Raw genomic sequence first — 16068 nt, 5'->3', positions numbered from 1 at the left:
GTTTCCGCACAATGTCTGCCTCTGCAGATATCATGAAAACATGCGCCTCTTATTGGAGGCCTTGTCATCTCATGTACCTGGACTTTCGACCAACTTTCGTGAATTCCTTGGAAGCATTGTATGTGATCAGGATTCGGACAACTGCATGACAGGAAATGTCAGGAATGCCATACCAGGTTTGCCACAGTGTATTCTGTCGACGACGAAACAGAGCCTAACCTGCCGCTGAAGTGGTTTCAGTGGGAGACAATTGAGCAGCGGGCCACAAAACTAGCTAAAGATGGGACTGTTCAGGATGCCCTGCATGAGGTATTGCAAACAACTTCCATGCTTCAGCTTGCACTCATTCATCAAGAGGAAGCAGAGCTACTTCTTTGAGGATAGAAGGAAGGCAGTTGATGGTGATCGCATTGTCGTCCAGGTCGATTTTGCGGAGAACTATGCTGCGATAGAACAGAATGAAATCCAGAGTGCTCATTGGAGCCACGTCCAAGTCACTCTATTCACAGTGTGCGCCTGGATTGATGTTAATGTTACCGAGTCTTTCGTTATTGTTAACGATGACCTCCAGCATGGCAAATATGCTGTTCATACCTTCCTGTCCAATATCATCACCACACTGATATCACGCCACCCCAGGATTAGGGCGATTGACTTTTTTTCAGATGGGGCAGCCAGTCAATTTAAACAGAAATTCTTGTTTTCCAATCTAACATTCCTTCAAGAATTGTTCATGATTCAATTATCCTGGAATTTCTTTGCCACATCTCACGGTAAGGGCGCTGTTGATGGGATAGGTGAGGTATAAGGAGAGTTTGGTTGGCAAATCTGGCTGGGGATCCTGTATCTGATGCAGAATCCTTCTTCCGCGTAGCAGCGGCACAGTGCAAAAAGATCGAAGTTTTATTCATCGCAGCAGGAGACATTCAGAAGTGACAGTCGCAATTGGACGAGCGCTGGCAGTTAGTGAAGTCGCTTCTGAATACACACCAAACACCCTGTGTGAAACCTGTGAGGAAATATGTTGTGAGCGCCTCTATGTACTCAACAGCGGAAGAAGTTGAATTGGTGAGTCTTCACCCCGAGTGCCATGTATCATCCTTGGAATGTCAAAATACTGCTAGTCCAGCACCTGCTGAGTGCCCCAGGTCAGACAGTCAACCCCAAGTGCACCCTGGTGACTTTGTGACTGTGCAGTATGTCACAAAAAAATCTAAGAAGTTGTTTGTTGGCCAGGTGACTCAGATAGTAGATGACGGTTGTTTGGAAGCATCATTTTTGCGAAAAGCGGGCCTATCTGACTTGGCATATACATTCCCAGAGGTGGAAGATAAATCCTGGATTGATTCCAACCAAGTCGTCAGATTCCTTCTTCAGCCATCCCTCGACCATCGCAATCATTATGTATTTGCTGAATGTCCTTTGGGAAAGGGAACCTTTTGCAGGGCAGTCATGTGAAGTTTTGTGATGTGGCCAATTGATTAATTCCAAACTTTGTTTTGTTTCTGGTCATCCACTCGTAAATTGTTCTCAATTTCTTTCGTCTATTTCTTGACTTTTGTATATGTTTATTGTATATTTTCTCAGTTCAGATTTTTATTTTTATTATCTTCTAAAGTGTTAGATGTTTAAACGCCAGCACAAGTCAGCTGGGTTCAGAATGAAAGTCTGGCGTAATCTAGAAATAATTTGTTGCTTTGGGAGAAGCAACTCCCAAAGTTCTTTTCGTCACTCCGTAACGGGACTATTGTAATTATTTCAGAGTAATTAGGTCATGTCTGGAATTTTGAAACCCCTGTACTTGAAGGTACAACTATTAGTGTATCTTCCCAGTATTTCATTACAATTTTATAACTATTGTGAGAGCAGAGTTTTCAATAAATGTTGTTATTGTTTAATAAATGACAAGAGACAGTGTCACTCCGGAACACAGTTTTTGAATGTTAATTACTTGACAATGGTCCAACTTACAGGAACTCCATTAATATCTCTGTAAAGTGCAATTCTTCCTTTACAATATGATATAGAGAGTAGGTACTAGTGGCTTTATCGCTGTGCTAGAGCAATCAAAGTTCACAAAAATGACTCAAAGTGTCACTCCGTAACGTCGTGGAATTGCCCATTTCCATCAAATCGTTTCTTCTGAAGATCATAAGCTAGTCCCCTATCCCCAAAATTCACAATGTCTGCTTTTTTCCACAATTTCCGTGACATCAGGGATTGTCAGTGTGAAAACGTGTTACAAAAGCAATTTAACGTTGCATCACCCTTCCTCTCCCCTGCTGTGTTCCAGCTGTTGCCGGTTCTATTCCACTAGAAGAACACACACTTTCCAATCCTCCTTCCATCGGTAAGCTTCATTGTTTATTTTAGATGTATCAACGTTTATGGATATGCACAAAACATTTACACTAAACTTTGTCATTATATCCTGTGTTTCTAAACATTCTATTGTGAAACAAGTCGATAAAGCTAAAGGGGACCTGGTGACGAATCGGCTGCTCGTCTGAAACGGCTCATTTCAATTTATCTTGAAAAAATATTGAGGGTTGGAAATAATAAAATCACAAAAGTCTCATTTGATTATAATGGGGTGAAATTGTCATGAAAACCGTCAACATGTCAAACCAGCTGAGTCGGTTGTTCTGATTTTTGGTGAACCAAGTCTGTCACTCAATATGCAAATCCTGTTCAAATTTCAAGTTACTGGGATGAAAATTGATGATATTATATGACCTTTGACCGTTTGAGCCTTTGGCCTCAAAAACAATATTGTATGTGTTTCGGTTTTGTTTGGTGAACCAATTCAGTAACCCAACCTGCTAATTGTGTTCAACCAGCGGAGTACCTAGCCTCTGGGTGCGTGGAGACCGCACATTACTTGCAAGAAGATGCTACAGATGTTCGTGTGGTGTACATCCAAAGGGGTCTAACGGGTCTAAAGGTCAAGGGTGTCCAAGGGTTGGTGTTTTGTGTCGACCTTGAGGAACCACAGCAAGTGCACCGACTGGTAACCCAGAAGATGGTAGAGCAGAAACGAAATAGACAAGAATGTGCCCTTTGTGATGTTTTATGGGTGAAACCTGCATACGAAAAGGGACAGAAGGAAATCTTTTAAGGAATATTTATTCATCTGTACTGTCTACCTGAAAGACAATAATACGAATTAATTGTAACTAGCCGAAACCCGTGGAACATCCACGGAAGGGAGGATGTGGTGTATGGATAGAGTGTACCATTATGGATGGCATAGGGGATTTCCTTGTCCGAGTAAGAGTAAGGAAGAAAGGTGAGAATGAAGAGTGCGTATATGAACAACGTATTTATTGCAATCTACTTAAATGACAACGCTACGATATACTTTTGAAAATATCACGTACCGTCTCGAAGTCAATGCCATCCTTTTATCTCTTCGTATACAACTCACTGATTTCTACCTTATCGTGAACAGGGTAAAGCCTACTTTGATAATCATGAACGGTGGCAGATGCAGGAGTTGGTGAAACGAAAGGGGGGGGGGGGGGGGGCTGATCATGACCTACCCAACGCCACATGGCCTACGCCATTTGTTGAGATCATGGCCACAACGGAAACACAACTGGATAGGTAGGGCCTAGGCCTACGCCTACGTTTCGTCACTCGGCGAAGTACACTTTGTTTTAAGCTTTCAGAAGCTGAAGCCTTGTTATTTATTGCTTTATATGATACTGATGGGCTGCTGATCGGTTTCACTTCGTCGTAATCACAGTATATGGAATAAATTATGGTAAACCCACCTGATGAGGTTAGCGTACACCGTGATCGATGACACCGGCACAAATGGCGGAATGCATGCTCTGGATTGTCCACTCAGTGGACAGCTTGCTGTCGCCTTCGACTGTCCAATCAGCGGACGGCTTGCTGCGCCTTCACCCAGCAGACGCCAATACGATGGCGTCGTATCGGCCGTTAATCAGATGCTTTTGGGCCCCAACGTCGGCTAATTCAGATTTTTCGAGTATGGCTGTTCGTGATAAACAAAGAGCGCGGTTCGTAGATCGTAAATCCATTAGTGCCGTGGGCATCGGGTCACTGGGTGCGGCGTAAAAGGGATAACAAAGTCGAGTCCTTACGCTATTATTATATAGATACTCCCCGTCGATGTGCTTCTGTGGTAATCGCGAATATGAGTCACATACACGGTCACAGTGCCTGACGCCACTGTGACCGTGTTTTGATTAATAAATCTACGAGTCATAAAACACGAACCGAACTCACCTCAAGCAGTAAAAAGGTGCAAATCGCTCCGAGAAACCACCTCATCTCTTCAGACCTCAACACACCTCGATAAGTGACGGCAGCGCTCATGGGATCTTCTTCTTCCGTTAAGCTCCAATTTTTTCTCTTTAAGTTAAGTCCAATGAGTCCTCTCTGCTCGAAGTGCTCAGGCCATGCCTTCCCGCTCTCATACTTTTATTGCCGTTCGGTGTAGGAAGGGATTGACATATCGTTCGTTTGTTTCAGCTCGTTATCTTTAAGCTTCCTTACGTCTCGCCACCTACTACACCTCTCTGAGTTACGAGGATTTATGCAACGCACCCCGAGTATCGCAACGTCACTCCATTTAATTTTATTAAAATGACGATAAAGACGTTTCCTTATAATAATAATAATAATAATTCATTTATTTTGTATAGCGCTTTTCAAGAAGCCCAAAGGCGCTTTGACAGCGTGGAAAACATAATGCATAACAATACATGAAAACAACAATTGCAAAAAGACAAGAATCAATAGGGAAATATTTAAAGCAAAAGGAGGGAGAAGGAGAAGAGATAATCAGGGGTTAAATGCTGTGGGTTGAATGTTGAATGCAGTGTTGAACAGGTGGGTCTTTAGTGATGTTTTGAATGTGGTGAGAGAGGAGGAGTCTCTGATGGTGTGAGGTAGTGAGTTCCAGAGGGTGGGAGCAGCAATGGAGAAGGCCCTGTCCCCCCAGGATCTGAATTAGGTCCGGATGGGGGGGGTCAGGAGGTTGGTACCAGCAGAGCGGAGGTTGCGGGTGGGAGTGTGTCTGGAGAGGAGGTCAGCCAGGTAGGATGGGGCCAGGTTATGGAGGGCTTTGTATGTCAAGAGGAGGATTTTGTACTGGATTCTCTGGGGGATGGGGAGCCAGTGAAGCTTGTAAAGGACGGGGGTGATGTGGTCACGGGTCCGGGAATGGGTGAGTAGACGGGCAGAGGAGTTCTGAATGTATTGGAGTTTATTGGTGATTTTTGAGGGTGAACCATAGAGGAGGCTATTGCAGTAGTCCAGACGGGAGGTGATGAAGGCATGGATGAGGGTTTCTGCAGCCGTGGAGGAGAGGGATGAGCGGAGACGGGCAATGTTTTTCAGGTGAAAGAAGGCTGACTTTGTGATCTGTTTAGTGTATTTGTCGAAGGAGAGGGTTTGGTCAAAGATGACGCCAAGATTCCGGATGTGAGGGGAGGTGGATACTGGGATACCGTCGATGTTGAGGGCAAAGTTGTGGGTGGATTTTGTGAGCGTTTTTGCGCCAATGATGATTATTTCAGATTTATCACAGTTAAGCTTGAGGAAGTTGATTTGAAGCCAGGATTTTATTTCAGTGATGCAGTTTGTCAGGATAGAGTGGGTGTCGGTGGAGACGGACTTGGTGGAGATGAAAAGCTGGATGTCATCGGCGAAGCAGTGGAATTGGAGACCATGACGGCGGATTAAGTGACCGAGGGGGGACAGGTAAAGGATGAAGAGGAGGGGTCCAATAACTGAACCTTGGGGGACACCTTGGGGGAGGGGAGCAGTGGGGGATTTGCAGTTATTGATGGAGATGAACTGACGTCTGTCAGAGAGGTATGATTTAATCCAAGAGAGGGCAGGGCCGGTAACGTTAAAGGTGGATTCAAGTCGGGTGAGGAGGATGGTGTGATCGATGGTGTCAAAGGCAGCGCTGAGGTCGAGGAGGACGGGAATGTTGAGGTTGCCAGCGTCAGAGGAGAGGAGAAGGTCGTTGGTGATTTTGAGGAGAGCAGTTTCAGTACTGTGGTTGGAGCGGAAGCCGGATTGGAATGTTTCATACAGGTTATTGGCAGAGAGGTGATGTTTGAGTTGAGTGGCTACAGCGCGTTCCAAGACTTTTGACAGAAAGGGTAGGTTGGAGATGGGTCTGAAGTTGTTTAGGGTGTCAGGGTTTAGACCAGGTTTTATTAGAATGGGGGTAACAGCAGCAATTTTGAGGGAAGGTGGGACGATGCCTGTAGACAGGGAGGAGTTTATTGTTGCAATGATAAGTGGAGAGAGAGCAGGGAGGGAGGTCTTGACAAAGCTGGAGGGGATGGGGTTAAGAGTGCAGGTGGCAGTTTTCATTCCTATGAGGAGTTCAGAGAGGTCAGTAGGGGAGATTGGGGAGAACCGAGACAGGGGATGGCAGGACAAGGGGGGGCAGGTGGTTGGAGGGGGAGTGGGTGCGGCGGTGGTCAAGCTGTTGTAGATGTTGTCAATTTTGCGTTGGAAGAAAGAGAGGAAGGAGATGCAGTTGTCTACTGTGAATGACTGGGTGGTGGTGTTCAGGGGGCGGAGGAGTTTGTTTATTGTCGAGAAGAGTGCTTTTGGGTTTCCGGAGCCAGAGTGGATAATTTGAGAGTAGTAGGCGGAGCGGGCGTGGGAGAGGGCATCTTTGTAGTGTTGTAGGTGGTCCTTGTAGGCTTGGGAGTGAACTGTGAGACCTGTTTTATTGCGGAGTCTTTCAAGATGGCGAGCACGCCATCTTATATATCCTCATTTAAAATGTTCAAGGGAATAAAAAGACCATTTGGTTCACACCACCCATGTTCACACCACTCAACTGTCCAATCAGCGGACGGCTCGCTTCGCCTTCGCCCAGCAGACGCCAATACGATGGCGTCGTAAGATGGCGTCGTATCGGCAGTTAATCGGATGCTTTTGGGCCCCAACGTCGGCTAATTCCGATTTTTCGAGTATGGCTGTAGGTGATAAACAAAGAGCGCGGTTCGTAGATCGTAAATCCATTCGTGCCGTGGGCATCGGGTCACTGGGTGCGGCGTAAAAGGGATAACAAAGTCGAGTCCTTACGCTATTATTATATAGATGCCTATGACTTTCCTAAGAATCATCAAATATCATCATCATCATCATTATCATCATCATACTAAAATACGAAATTTGGTATCTGTCTGTCTTGCTGTCTGTCTGTCTGACGATTTTTGTCCACGATACATTCAGTCATTACTTATCCAATCTCAACCAAACTTGACAGGAGGACTAAGGGTCACACAATAAATGTTGTAGCGCATTCGTTTCCCACATTCCCCAAGGGGGTTTTTGTCCCTCAAGGGGGTTTTCCCCGCCAATGGCGTTTTCCCTGCCAATGGGGGTTCGTGTTGAGGTGTATATCCGTGTTAAGTTAGCTTTATCATGACGTTTTTCCAAGGACACTTATAATAACAAAAGCATAATATTCATGTTATTCCAAAATAATATTAATACTAATAATATCTCCCCCTCCCCAAGGGGTCTTTTCTCCTTGAACAAACGCTGTGTTAACGTGTATAAACAGCTCACCGTGCTGTTTTATGGGGTAACGGCCTCTACCAGAAGAAAAAATATTATAAACCACAAACACATTTGATTACCTTTTGAAACCAGTCGCTACTGCTGTTTGATATGAAACTGAAAAGGGAGGAAACCCGGTGTGTTCAGTTACTAAGCAGCTAGCTAGCGCTCCTTATCAACGGTTTTGAATGGAGTGCTTGCTCGAATGCTTAAACCACTTGGCGAGCTCTCCACAAGAAACTTGGTAAATGAACACACACCCCGATGTTCTTGAGGCCCAACCCGAGATCTACTGTTATCTATATATGCCATAGAGGAATTACCCTTCCTGCCGCTCCCATAGGGAATGGGTGGACTAGTTATATAAGAACAAGCATCACAGAAATAAATACAGTTATAAGCTAACACAACTCTCGATGTGGCAACTCATCTCAAGCATAGTTTGTACAACAAACACCATTGGGTTATAATTAGGTGAAGCGTTGGTGGTGAGCACGTTCGAAGGGATCTAGTCCTGAAGGTGTGCACAAGATGAAGCCAACAGGCCAGTTGCGTCTTAAAAGTCCTCAGAATGTGAAAGACTGTATCACCAACAGGCCTTGTATTACAGACAGACACCAAAGTTGGAGAAGAACCCGTGTTCACAGGTCAAGTTATGTGAGAGACATTGAAGACGAGAACTCTACGCTGTTAAAGACAAACTGTTACTTGAAGAAGAGAAGAGATTGGAGGAACGGGCAAGCTGCCTTCTCGATAATGTGCCAGCAAGGATATGCGAGCTTTGAAGTCTTCTCCGTAACAATAGCAGTGCAATATCCGACAAGTAGATTCGCCGAATAGAGGGAGTTCATAAAATGATATCTCGTGATAAAACAAGTGAAGGTGAATCTTCAAAAACCAACGTACAGCGGACTGAAGTTTGTCCGTTGTGGTCAGGTAATAAGGGAGTCAGTAAACCTCCCCAGGATCACATACAGAAGACCCCCGTTTCCTCCTTTACTGGCTTAGTCCTTTTTTAAATTATTTGCATCACATGAGAATGAGCGCAACAGCTCAGGAGAATGTGTCATTTCCTTTCTCCCCTTTGTCTCCTCCGTTCCTTCTCCTTTTTTTCTCCTTCCTTCTTTTTCCTTCATGACACAAACTGTCGGTGTTTCATATATCTTATGCAAACTGTCGGTGTCTCTTGCATCTCGTGTGGTTGGCATTGCCAATTACACAATTAAATGAAAATACTGGTTCGTAACATTGCAAAGGGTGTAAAGATCTAAACGGTCTAAGTAGTCCAAAGGGTCTGCAAGGTTCTAAAGGTCTCAGAGGTATAAAGGGGCTACTTAGGTCTGAAGGGTATTTTCCGATCATAGTTGGGGTCTGGAGGGGTCTGAGGGGTTTAAAGGGTCCTAAGGAGTCTAAACGGTCTTTAGGAGTCTAAAGGGTGTAAGGGGTCTTAAAGGGTATGTTCCAATACTAGTTATGGGTCTAAATGATCGAAGGGGTCTATGGGGTCTAAAGTGTTTTAAGAGGGTTTAAAGGTCTTGAAGGTCTAAGTGGTCTCAAGGGAATAAAAGGTCTTCAGGAGTCTAAGTGGTCTAAAGGGTCTTCAAAAATCTAAAGGGTTCTAAAATGGTTTAAAGGGTTCTAAAGGGTGTGCTCCAATTGTAGTTACAGGTCTGAAGAGTCTAAAAGGATCTAAAGCATATAAAGAGGGTTGTAATGGGTGTAAAGGTATATGGGTGAAGGTGCCTAAGTGGTCAAAAGGGCATAAAGGTCTTCAGGAGTCTAAGGGGTCTTAAATGGGTCTAAAAGGTCCAAATCTGGTTTAAGTTGTTTAAAAGTCGAAAAGGTATGTTTCAACAAGGAGAAAAAGACATAAAATGTCAAAGCCCTTGTTGTTGTTGTTTTTTATAGCTTTGTAACTTGAAAATGGAACTAGAACTGCGAGCAGTATTTATAGGCTTCCAAGCACGTGACTAATGGCATCATTATGATATGTAGTCGGTCATACCTATGAAATTTAGGTTTGTTCCGTTTTGCGGTTCTGGAGATATAGCTTTTCAAATATTTTTCCTTAAATCCGAGATGGCTGCCACACCACGTGACTGATTATGTCATACTTGAGAAAAGTTATTCCTCATGGGTAGTTGATCATATATATGAAATTTTGCATTGATCCATTCAGCAGTTCTGGAAAAAGATATGTTTAAATGTTTTGCTTAAATCCAATATGGCTGCCACACCACGTGACTGATGTCATAGTTCAGAAAAAATCATTCCCCAGAGGGAGTTGTTCCCACCTATGAAGTATCGGATTAATCTGTCCAGCGGGTCTGGAAAAAAGATTATTATTTTTTGCTTAAATTAAAGATGGTTGCTATACCACATGACTGATGATGTCATAGTTCAGGAACCATTTTCACTATAGGGAGTTTATCACACCCATTAAGTATCGGATTGATTTGTTGAGCGGTTCTGGAGAAAAGATTTTTATTTTTTTTGCTTAAATGCAAGATGGCCACCAGGTCACGTGACCTATGACGTCATACTTAGGATATGCATCAAGTGAAGTGGTATACCATACATAGTCAGTTTCAAGTTCCTATGATGAATGGTTTGCCCTGTAGGTCACCAACAAATTTCATGGAATCAGAATAATAATAATAACTTAGCAATTTCAAAAGGGTACCCATGGTCCACCAATAAAAATAAAAGACAAGAATCCTAACAGGAACAATCGGTCTTCCAAGTAATGCTTTGTTTGGAAGCCTAATTATACTCATCATTATGTTGTCCAACAAGCAGTTACAACAAAAATACACATCAACAAAATGGCCGGCACTCAGCGATCTTTGATCAGATTGCGAAAAAAATAAACAGCAACAGCCACCAGTCAGCCATCTTTGATCATACTGTGAAATAAAAATGAACTGCAATGGCCGCCAGTCAGCCATCTTTGATCATACTGTGAAATAAAAATGAACTGCAATGGCCGCCAGTCAGCCATCTTTGATCACACTGTGAAATAAAAATGAACTGCAATGGCCGCCAGTCAGCCATCTTTGATCATACTGTGAAATAAAAATGAACTGCAATGGCCGCCAGTCAGCCATCTTTGATCACACTGTGAAATAAAAATGAACTGCAATGGCCGCCAGTCAGCCATCTTTGATCATACTGTGAAATAAAAATGAACTGCAATGGCCGCCAGTCAGCCATCTTTGATCACACTGTGAAATAAAAATGAACTGCAATGGCCGCCAGTCAGCCATCTTTGATCATACTGTGAAATAAAAATGAACTGCAATGGCCGCCAGTCAGCCATCTTTGATCATACTGTGAAATAAAAATGAACTGCAATGGCCGCCAGTCAGCCATCTTTGATCACACTGTGAAATAAAAATGAACTGCAATGGCCGCCAGTCAGCCATCTTTGATCATACTGTGAAATAAAAATGAACTGCAATGGCCGCCAGTCAGCCATCTTTGACCATACTGTGAAATAAAAATGAACTGCAATGGCCGCCAGTCAGCCATCTTTGATCATACTGTGAAATAAAAATGAACTGCAATGGCCGCCAGTCAGCCATCTTTGATCATACTGTGAAATAAAAATGAACTGCAATGGCCGCCAGTCAGCCATCTTTGATCATACTGTGAAATAAAAATGAACTGCAATGGCCGCCAGTCAGCCATCTTTGACCATACTGTGAAATAAAAATGAACTGCAATGGCCGCCAGTCAGCCATCTTTGATCACACTGTGAAATAAAAATGAACTGCAATGGCCACCAGTCAGCCATCTTTGATCATACTGTGAAATAAAAATGAACTGCAATGGCCGCCAGTCAGCCATCTTTGACCATACTGTGAAATAAAAATGAACTGCAATGGCCACCAGTCAGCCATCTTTGATCACACTGTGAAATAAAAATGAACTGTCTCAGAGCTGTCTCCTTTGACATATCTCGTGCCTTCGATACGGTCTGGCAGTACGCTCTGCTCACCAAACTCTCCTCCTATGGTATCCATGGAAATCTCCACGCATGGCTTACGGACTTCCTCTCAGGTCGCAGTCAATGTGTGGCCCAGCATGGAATTCAATCTTCTCCCCCTTCCTGTTCAGGCTGGAGTTCCCCAAGGCAGTGTTCTGGGCCCTGTGCTTTTTCTGGTCTTCATCAATGATCTCTCTGACTCTCTTGAAAATCCTCTCTATCTCTTTGCTGATGACTCCACTCTCTGCCACTGCATACCTCATCCCTCAGATCGGCAGTCTGCAGCCTCCTCACTCTCTGCAGACCTGGACAAAATCACAGACTGGTCAAACAAGTGGAACATGTCTTTCAATCCTGACAAATCTCACCCTATCACTATGTCTCTCCGAAAAGACCGTCTGATCAACCCCCCATCTACTTTCTCAACAATCCTCTCCAAGAAGTTCTGTCACACAAGCTTTAGGGTCTCACTATCTGCCATGATCTTTCCTGGGAAAACCACATTTCCAAGCTGACCTCCAAAGCCAGTCACCGACTGGGCATCCTCCGTCGTGCGAAGTCCTTCCTTGGCACACCTGAGCTCCTCACCACATACAAGGCTTTCATCCGCAGCTCAATGGAATACTGCTCTCCCATCTGGGCTGGTGCTTCTGCCTCACACCTCGCTCGGCTTCACGCTGTTGAAACCAAAGCTTTCAGAATCATTGGAATCTCCCATGATGAAGCTAACTCTGAGGGCCTTTCACTGAGTCACCGCAGGCAGGTTGGTGGTCTTTCTGTCTTCCACCGACTCCTCTCCGGCCTTGCTCCCCCAGCTCTATCTGTGCTCTGCCCCCCTAATATTCCTACAGGTCGCACAAGATCTGCCAGCAACCCTCTTCTGATGAAATTGCCAAAATCAAGACTCTCTGCTCACCTTCACTCTTTCATTCCTCTTTACTCTCACCTCTGCACCAAACTCCCTCACTCTCTTCAATCCCACACCTCCCTCCAGGTCTTTAAAACAGCTGTTCACCGCCATTTCTTATCTTCCCCCATCCAAAACCTTGATCTTTTGTACCCCCATTAATTCACCCCACATTCACTTTTTTTAAATACCAACTTCTTTTCCTGGAAGTCCTAGATCAGTGTCCATGTGTTTGATACCTCACCCACCCTCCTCCCCTCCTCCTCCTTCCCATGGCTCCTCCCCCCAAGCCCTCGCCCTCCCACAGATCTCCCGATGTCCCTGGTCTCTGCTGTTGTACTTGTGTGCTTCCCTCTCCCCCCCCCCCCCCCATCTTGTTTCCCGCTTTCTTTATTGTATGTTTTGTGTGTCCGTTTTTTTTTTTGTAATTAATGTTTGCTCTTACCCGAGCCTCGATCTTGTATACAAAACAGGTCAAAGGTCACCTTGTGGTCAAATTTTTCAAATCGCCATTTTTAATCTGAGTGACTTGAAAATTGAACACCATTTGTATATTGAGTCACTCAGTTGGAAAACCAACTCTTTTTGAGGTCAAAAGGTCACAGGTCACCTCAAGGTCAAACTCCCAAAAGCATCAATTTTCATCTGAAAAATCATCTATTTTCATCCAATTGACTTGAAAATTGAACACCATTTGTATATTGAGTCACTCAGTTGGAAAACCAACTCTTTTTGAGGTCAAAAGGTCACAGGTCACCTCAAGGTCAAACTCCCAAAAGCATCAATTTTCATCTGAAAAATCTTCTATTTTCATCCAATTGACTTGAAAATTGAACAGCCTTTGCATAGCTCCTCACTGAATTGAGAAACCAACTATTTTTTAGGTCAATCCGTCAAAGGTCATCTCAAGGTCAAACTTACAAAATCATCAATTTTCTTCCGAAAAACCGTCAATTTTCATCCGATTGACTTGGAAATTGAACAGCCTTTGTACATTGAGTCACTAAATTGGGAAACCAACTGTTTTTGAGGTCAAAAGGTCACAGGTCAACTCAAGGTCAAACTTCCAAAATCATCAATTTTCATCTAAAAATCGTCACTTTTCATCCTATTGACCCAAGCTTTGATCAAGATCGTCAATTTTGATCTTGATGAAATGGACTATTTGCTGAATCAATTGCAACCTTTTTTGGGGGTTGGGGGGAGGGGTGGTGGATTTCCAAGTATCGTGCTCTGCATGACGTCCTCTTGTTTGTTGCTTGCTAAATCTAAGATTTTTCAAGTATATTGGTCGGTTGCATTTGTTATTCTCTGTCTGTCTGTTTGTCTGTTTGTTTGTCACCGGCCTACAGGTCATGATTCTAAACCGATCTTCACGAAACTTCTCAAAGTTGTAGAAGTCGTCACAGTTGAGAAGCCTATTGATTTTGAGGTCAAAGGTCATCTGGAGGTCAAATTTCTAAAATCGCCATTTTTAATTCGATTTACTTGAAAATTGAACAGCATTTGTATATTGAGTCAATAAATTAGAAAACCAACTATTTTGAGGTCAAAGGTCAGCTCATTGTCAAACTTTCAAAATCATCAATTTTATTTTGATAATCCGTCAATGTTTGTCCAAATGACTTGAAAATCGAACAGCATTTGCATAGTGCCTCACTGAATTGGGAAACGAACTATTTTTGAGGTAAATGGTCAACTCAAGGTCAAACTTCCAAAATCATCAATTTTCATCTGAAAAATCATCAATTTTCATCCGATTTAATTGAAAATTTAATAGCATTTGCATCGTCCCTCACTGAATTGGGCAACAATCTATTTTTGAGGTCAAAGGTCAACTCAAGGTCAAACTTCTAAAATCATCACTTTTCATCTGAAAAAGCATCACTTTACATCCTATTAATCCGAGCTTTGATCAAGATCGTCAATTTTAATCTTGATGAAACAGAAAAATTGATGGATCAATGGCAACCTTTTTGGGGAGGGTTTTTTTTGCAATTATCATGCGCTGCATGACATCTTCTTGTTACTTGCAAAATCTAAGATTTTTCAAGTATATCTTGAAATCCGATTGACTTGAAAATTGAACAGCATTTCTATATTGAGACACTAAATTGGGAAACCAACTATTTTTAAGGTCAAAGATCCACCCCACGTCCCAAATTGATGTATCCATGGCAATCTTTTGGTGGGGGGAGGTGTGGATTTGGCAAATATCATGCTCTGCATAACGTCCCCTTGTTTTGATATTTAAATGTATTACGCATCCACCTACTATTTTCCATTGGTTGCTTGTCAATCACAGCTGACACAATTACCATTTTTAGGAATGCAAAAACTGTGTATTGAAGCAGTTATATTTGGATAACCACTTTTGCACAAATTACCCCACTCCTTCCCTTTTACCCACAGGTTTTATTATTTATTTGTTCATTGCATGGCCATATTTGTTTGGCCTCTCCTTGGCGATTGTTTTATCCACTCTACCCCTGTGCCATGTTGTGCAGATCATTTGTTTTGATGGTAATTAATACTATATTGCTGAATTCAGATTCATTGGTGCAGCTGTTTTGAACCATCAACTCAAATTAGTTGTTTAACTTTAAATTCATCCAATATACCAAAATTATTGAAAATAACTTTGCTGTATTATGCATTAAAATACATTTGAAGAGCTATTTTTTCATACTTCATACAAGTTTGTTTCCAGGGAAAGTTGTGTTCTTTTGATTGTCTTTGTAATTATCTTCTCACCTCAGATCATTAAACTTAAATGTCATTGGCGAATGTACAAGGTAAGCTGCCAATCGACAGCAGGCGCTTCTTAATTCGGGCGCAAGAGCATTAACCCGGTCCTTGTGCACCCCTGCAGGCAGCAGAGCATGCCGTAATCACCGCACTAACACGACCTCGCAGCCCGTCACCTTTAACCTAATGGACGCCACGCTTCCCCGCGCACGCTCGCCTCAGACGCCTTTGTCTCACGTCGTCCAAAGTTGCACCGCGCTGGCCCAGTTCGGAACGCGTCCCCTGAAAGCTTGTGGAAACTCAAATGGCTTGCAGAGAACCTTGCATCTTCTGGCACCGACTCCATTCTCAAGTGGGCTGTGCTAACGCGTGAATGTCGCCGTGTTGCTCTCTGAAAACAGCCGTGTTGGAAGCGTCCATTGCTTGCATCTGCCAAACAATTTGGTTGTTCTTCAATCGTGTCGTGGCGATACACCAACCGTGCATGCAAAATTGTTCCAACAGATGTTTCCAGATGTTTTGTGTTTGCACGTGTTTGTTTACTTGTTTTGCAAACATGCTGCTGCCTTTTGTTTTTGTTTTTTCATTCTCTGAGCGAAATATTTAACGTCGTCATTCGCGTGTTTGCCAGATTCACAAGTTAACTCCTCGCTTTGCTGTTGTAGGTTTCTTACTTGCTTATTTTTCTTTTTTCATTCTTTTCAAAGGACTGTCATTGGAAAAAGAAAAAAAAAGGAATTTTCACTTTCTCTTGAGTTCATGCAATTGCTATGTTTTGTATTTCCTTATTGCACAATGCAATCTACTTTTCTAATTACTGCATTCATTTACTTTGGCTCTAAAGAAGTAGCGATGT

The 16068-nt window shown here is 43.1% G+C and overlaps 1 protein-coding gene across 4 annotated transcripts in view; it reads left to right on the top strand.

Annotated features, from left to right (window-relative positions):
* The window catches only part of LOC137416855 (ral GTPase-activating protein subunit alpha-1), a 344184-nt gene that overhangs the window by 326184 nt on the left and 1932 nt on the right, over positions 1-16068 (top strand). For 3 of the 4 annotated variants that reach the window (XM_068102513.2, XM_068102512.2, XM_068102510.2), the window contains one exon: positions 2294-2350. In XM_068102513.2, coding sequence (XP_067958614.2) covers positions 2294-2350 — 57 coding nt within the window. Of the gene's footprint in view, positions 1-2293; positions 2351-15223; positions 15260-16068 lie in introns of all 4 variants that reach the window. The other variant, XM_068102511.2, reaches the window with a different exon arrangement.

Source organism: Myxine glutinosa, chromosome 11, assembly GCF_964187855.1.
Source record: "Myxine glutinosa chromosome 11, kmMyxGlut1.1, whole genome shotgun sequence".
NCBI classification, from domain to species: Eukaryota; Metazoa; Chordata; class Myxini; order Myxiniformes; family Myxinidae; genus Myxine; species Myxine glutinosa.
This window is presented reverse-complemented; position numbering and strand designations above follow the sequence as displayed.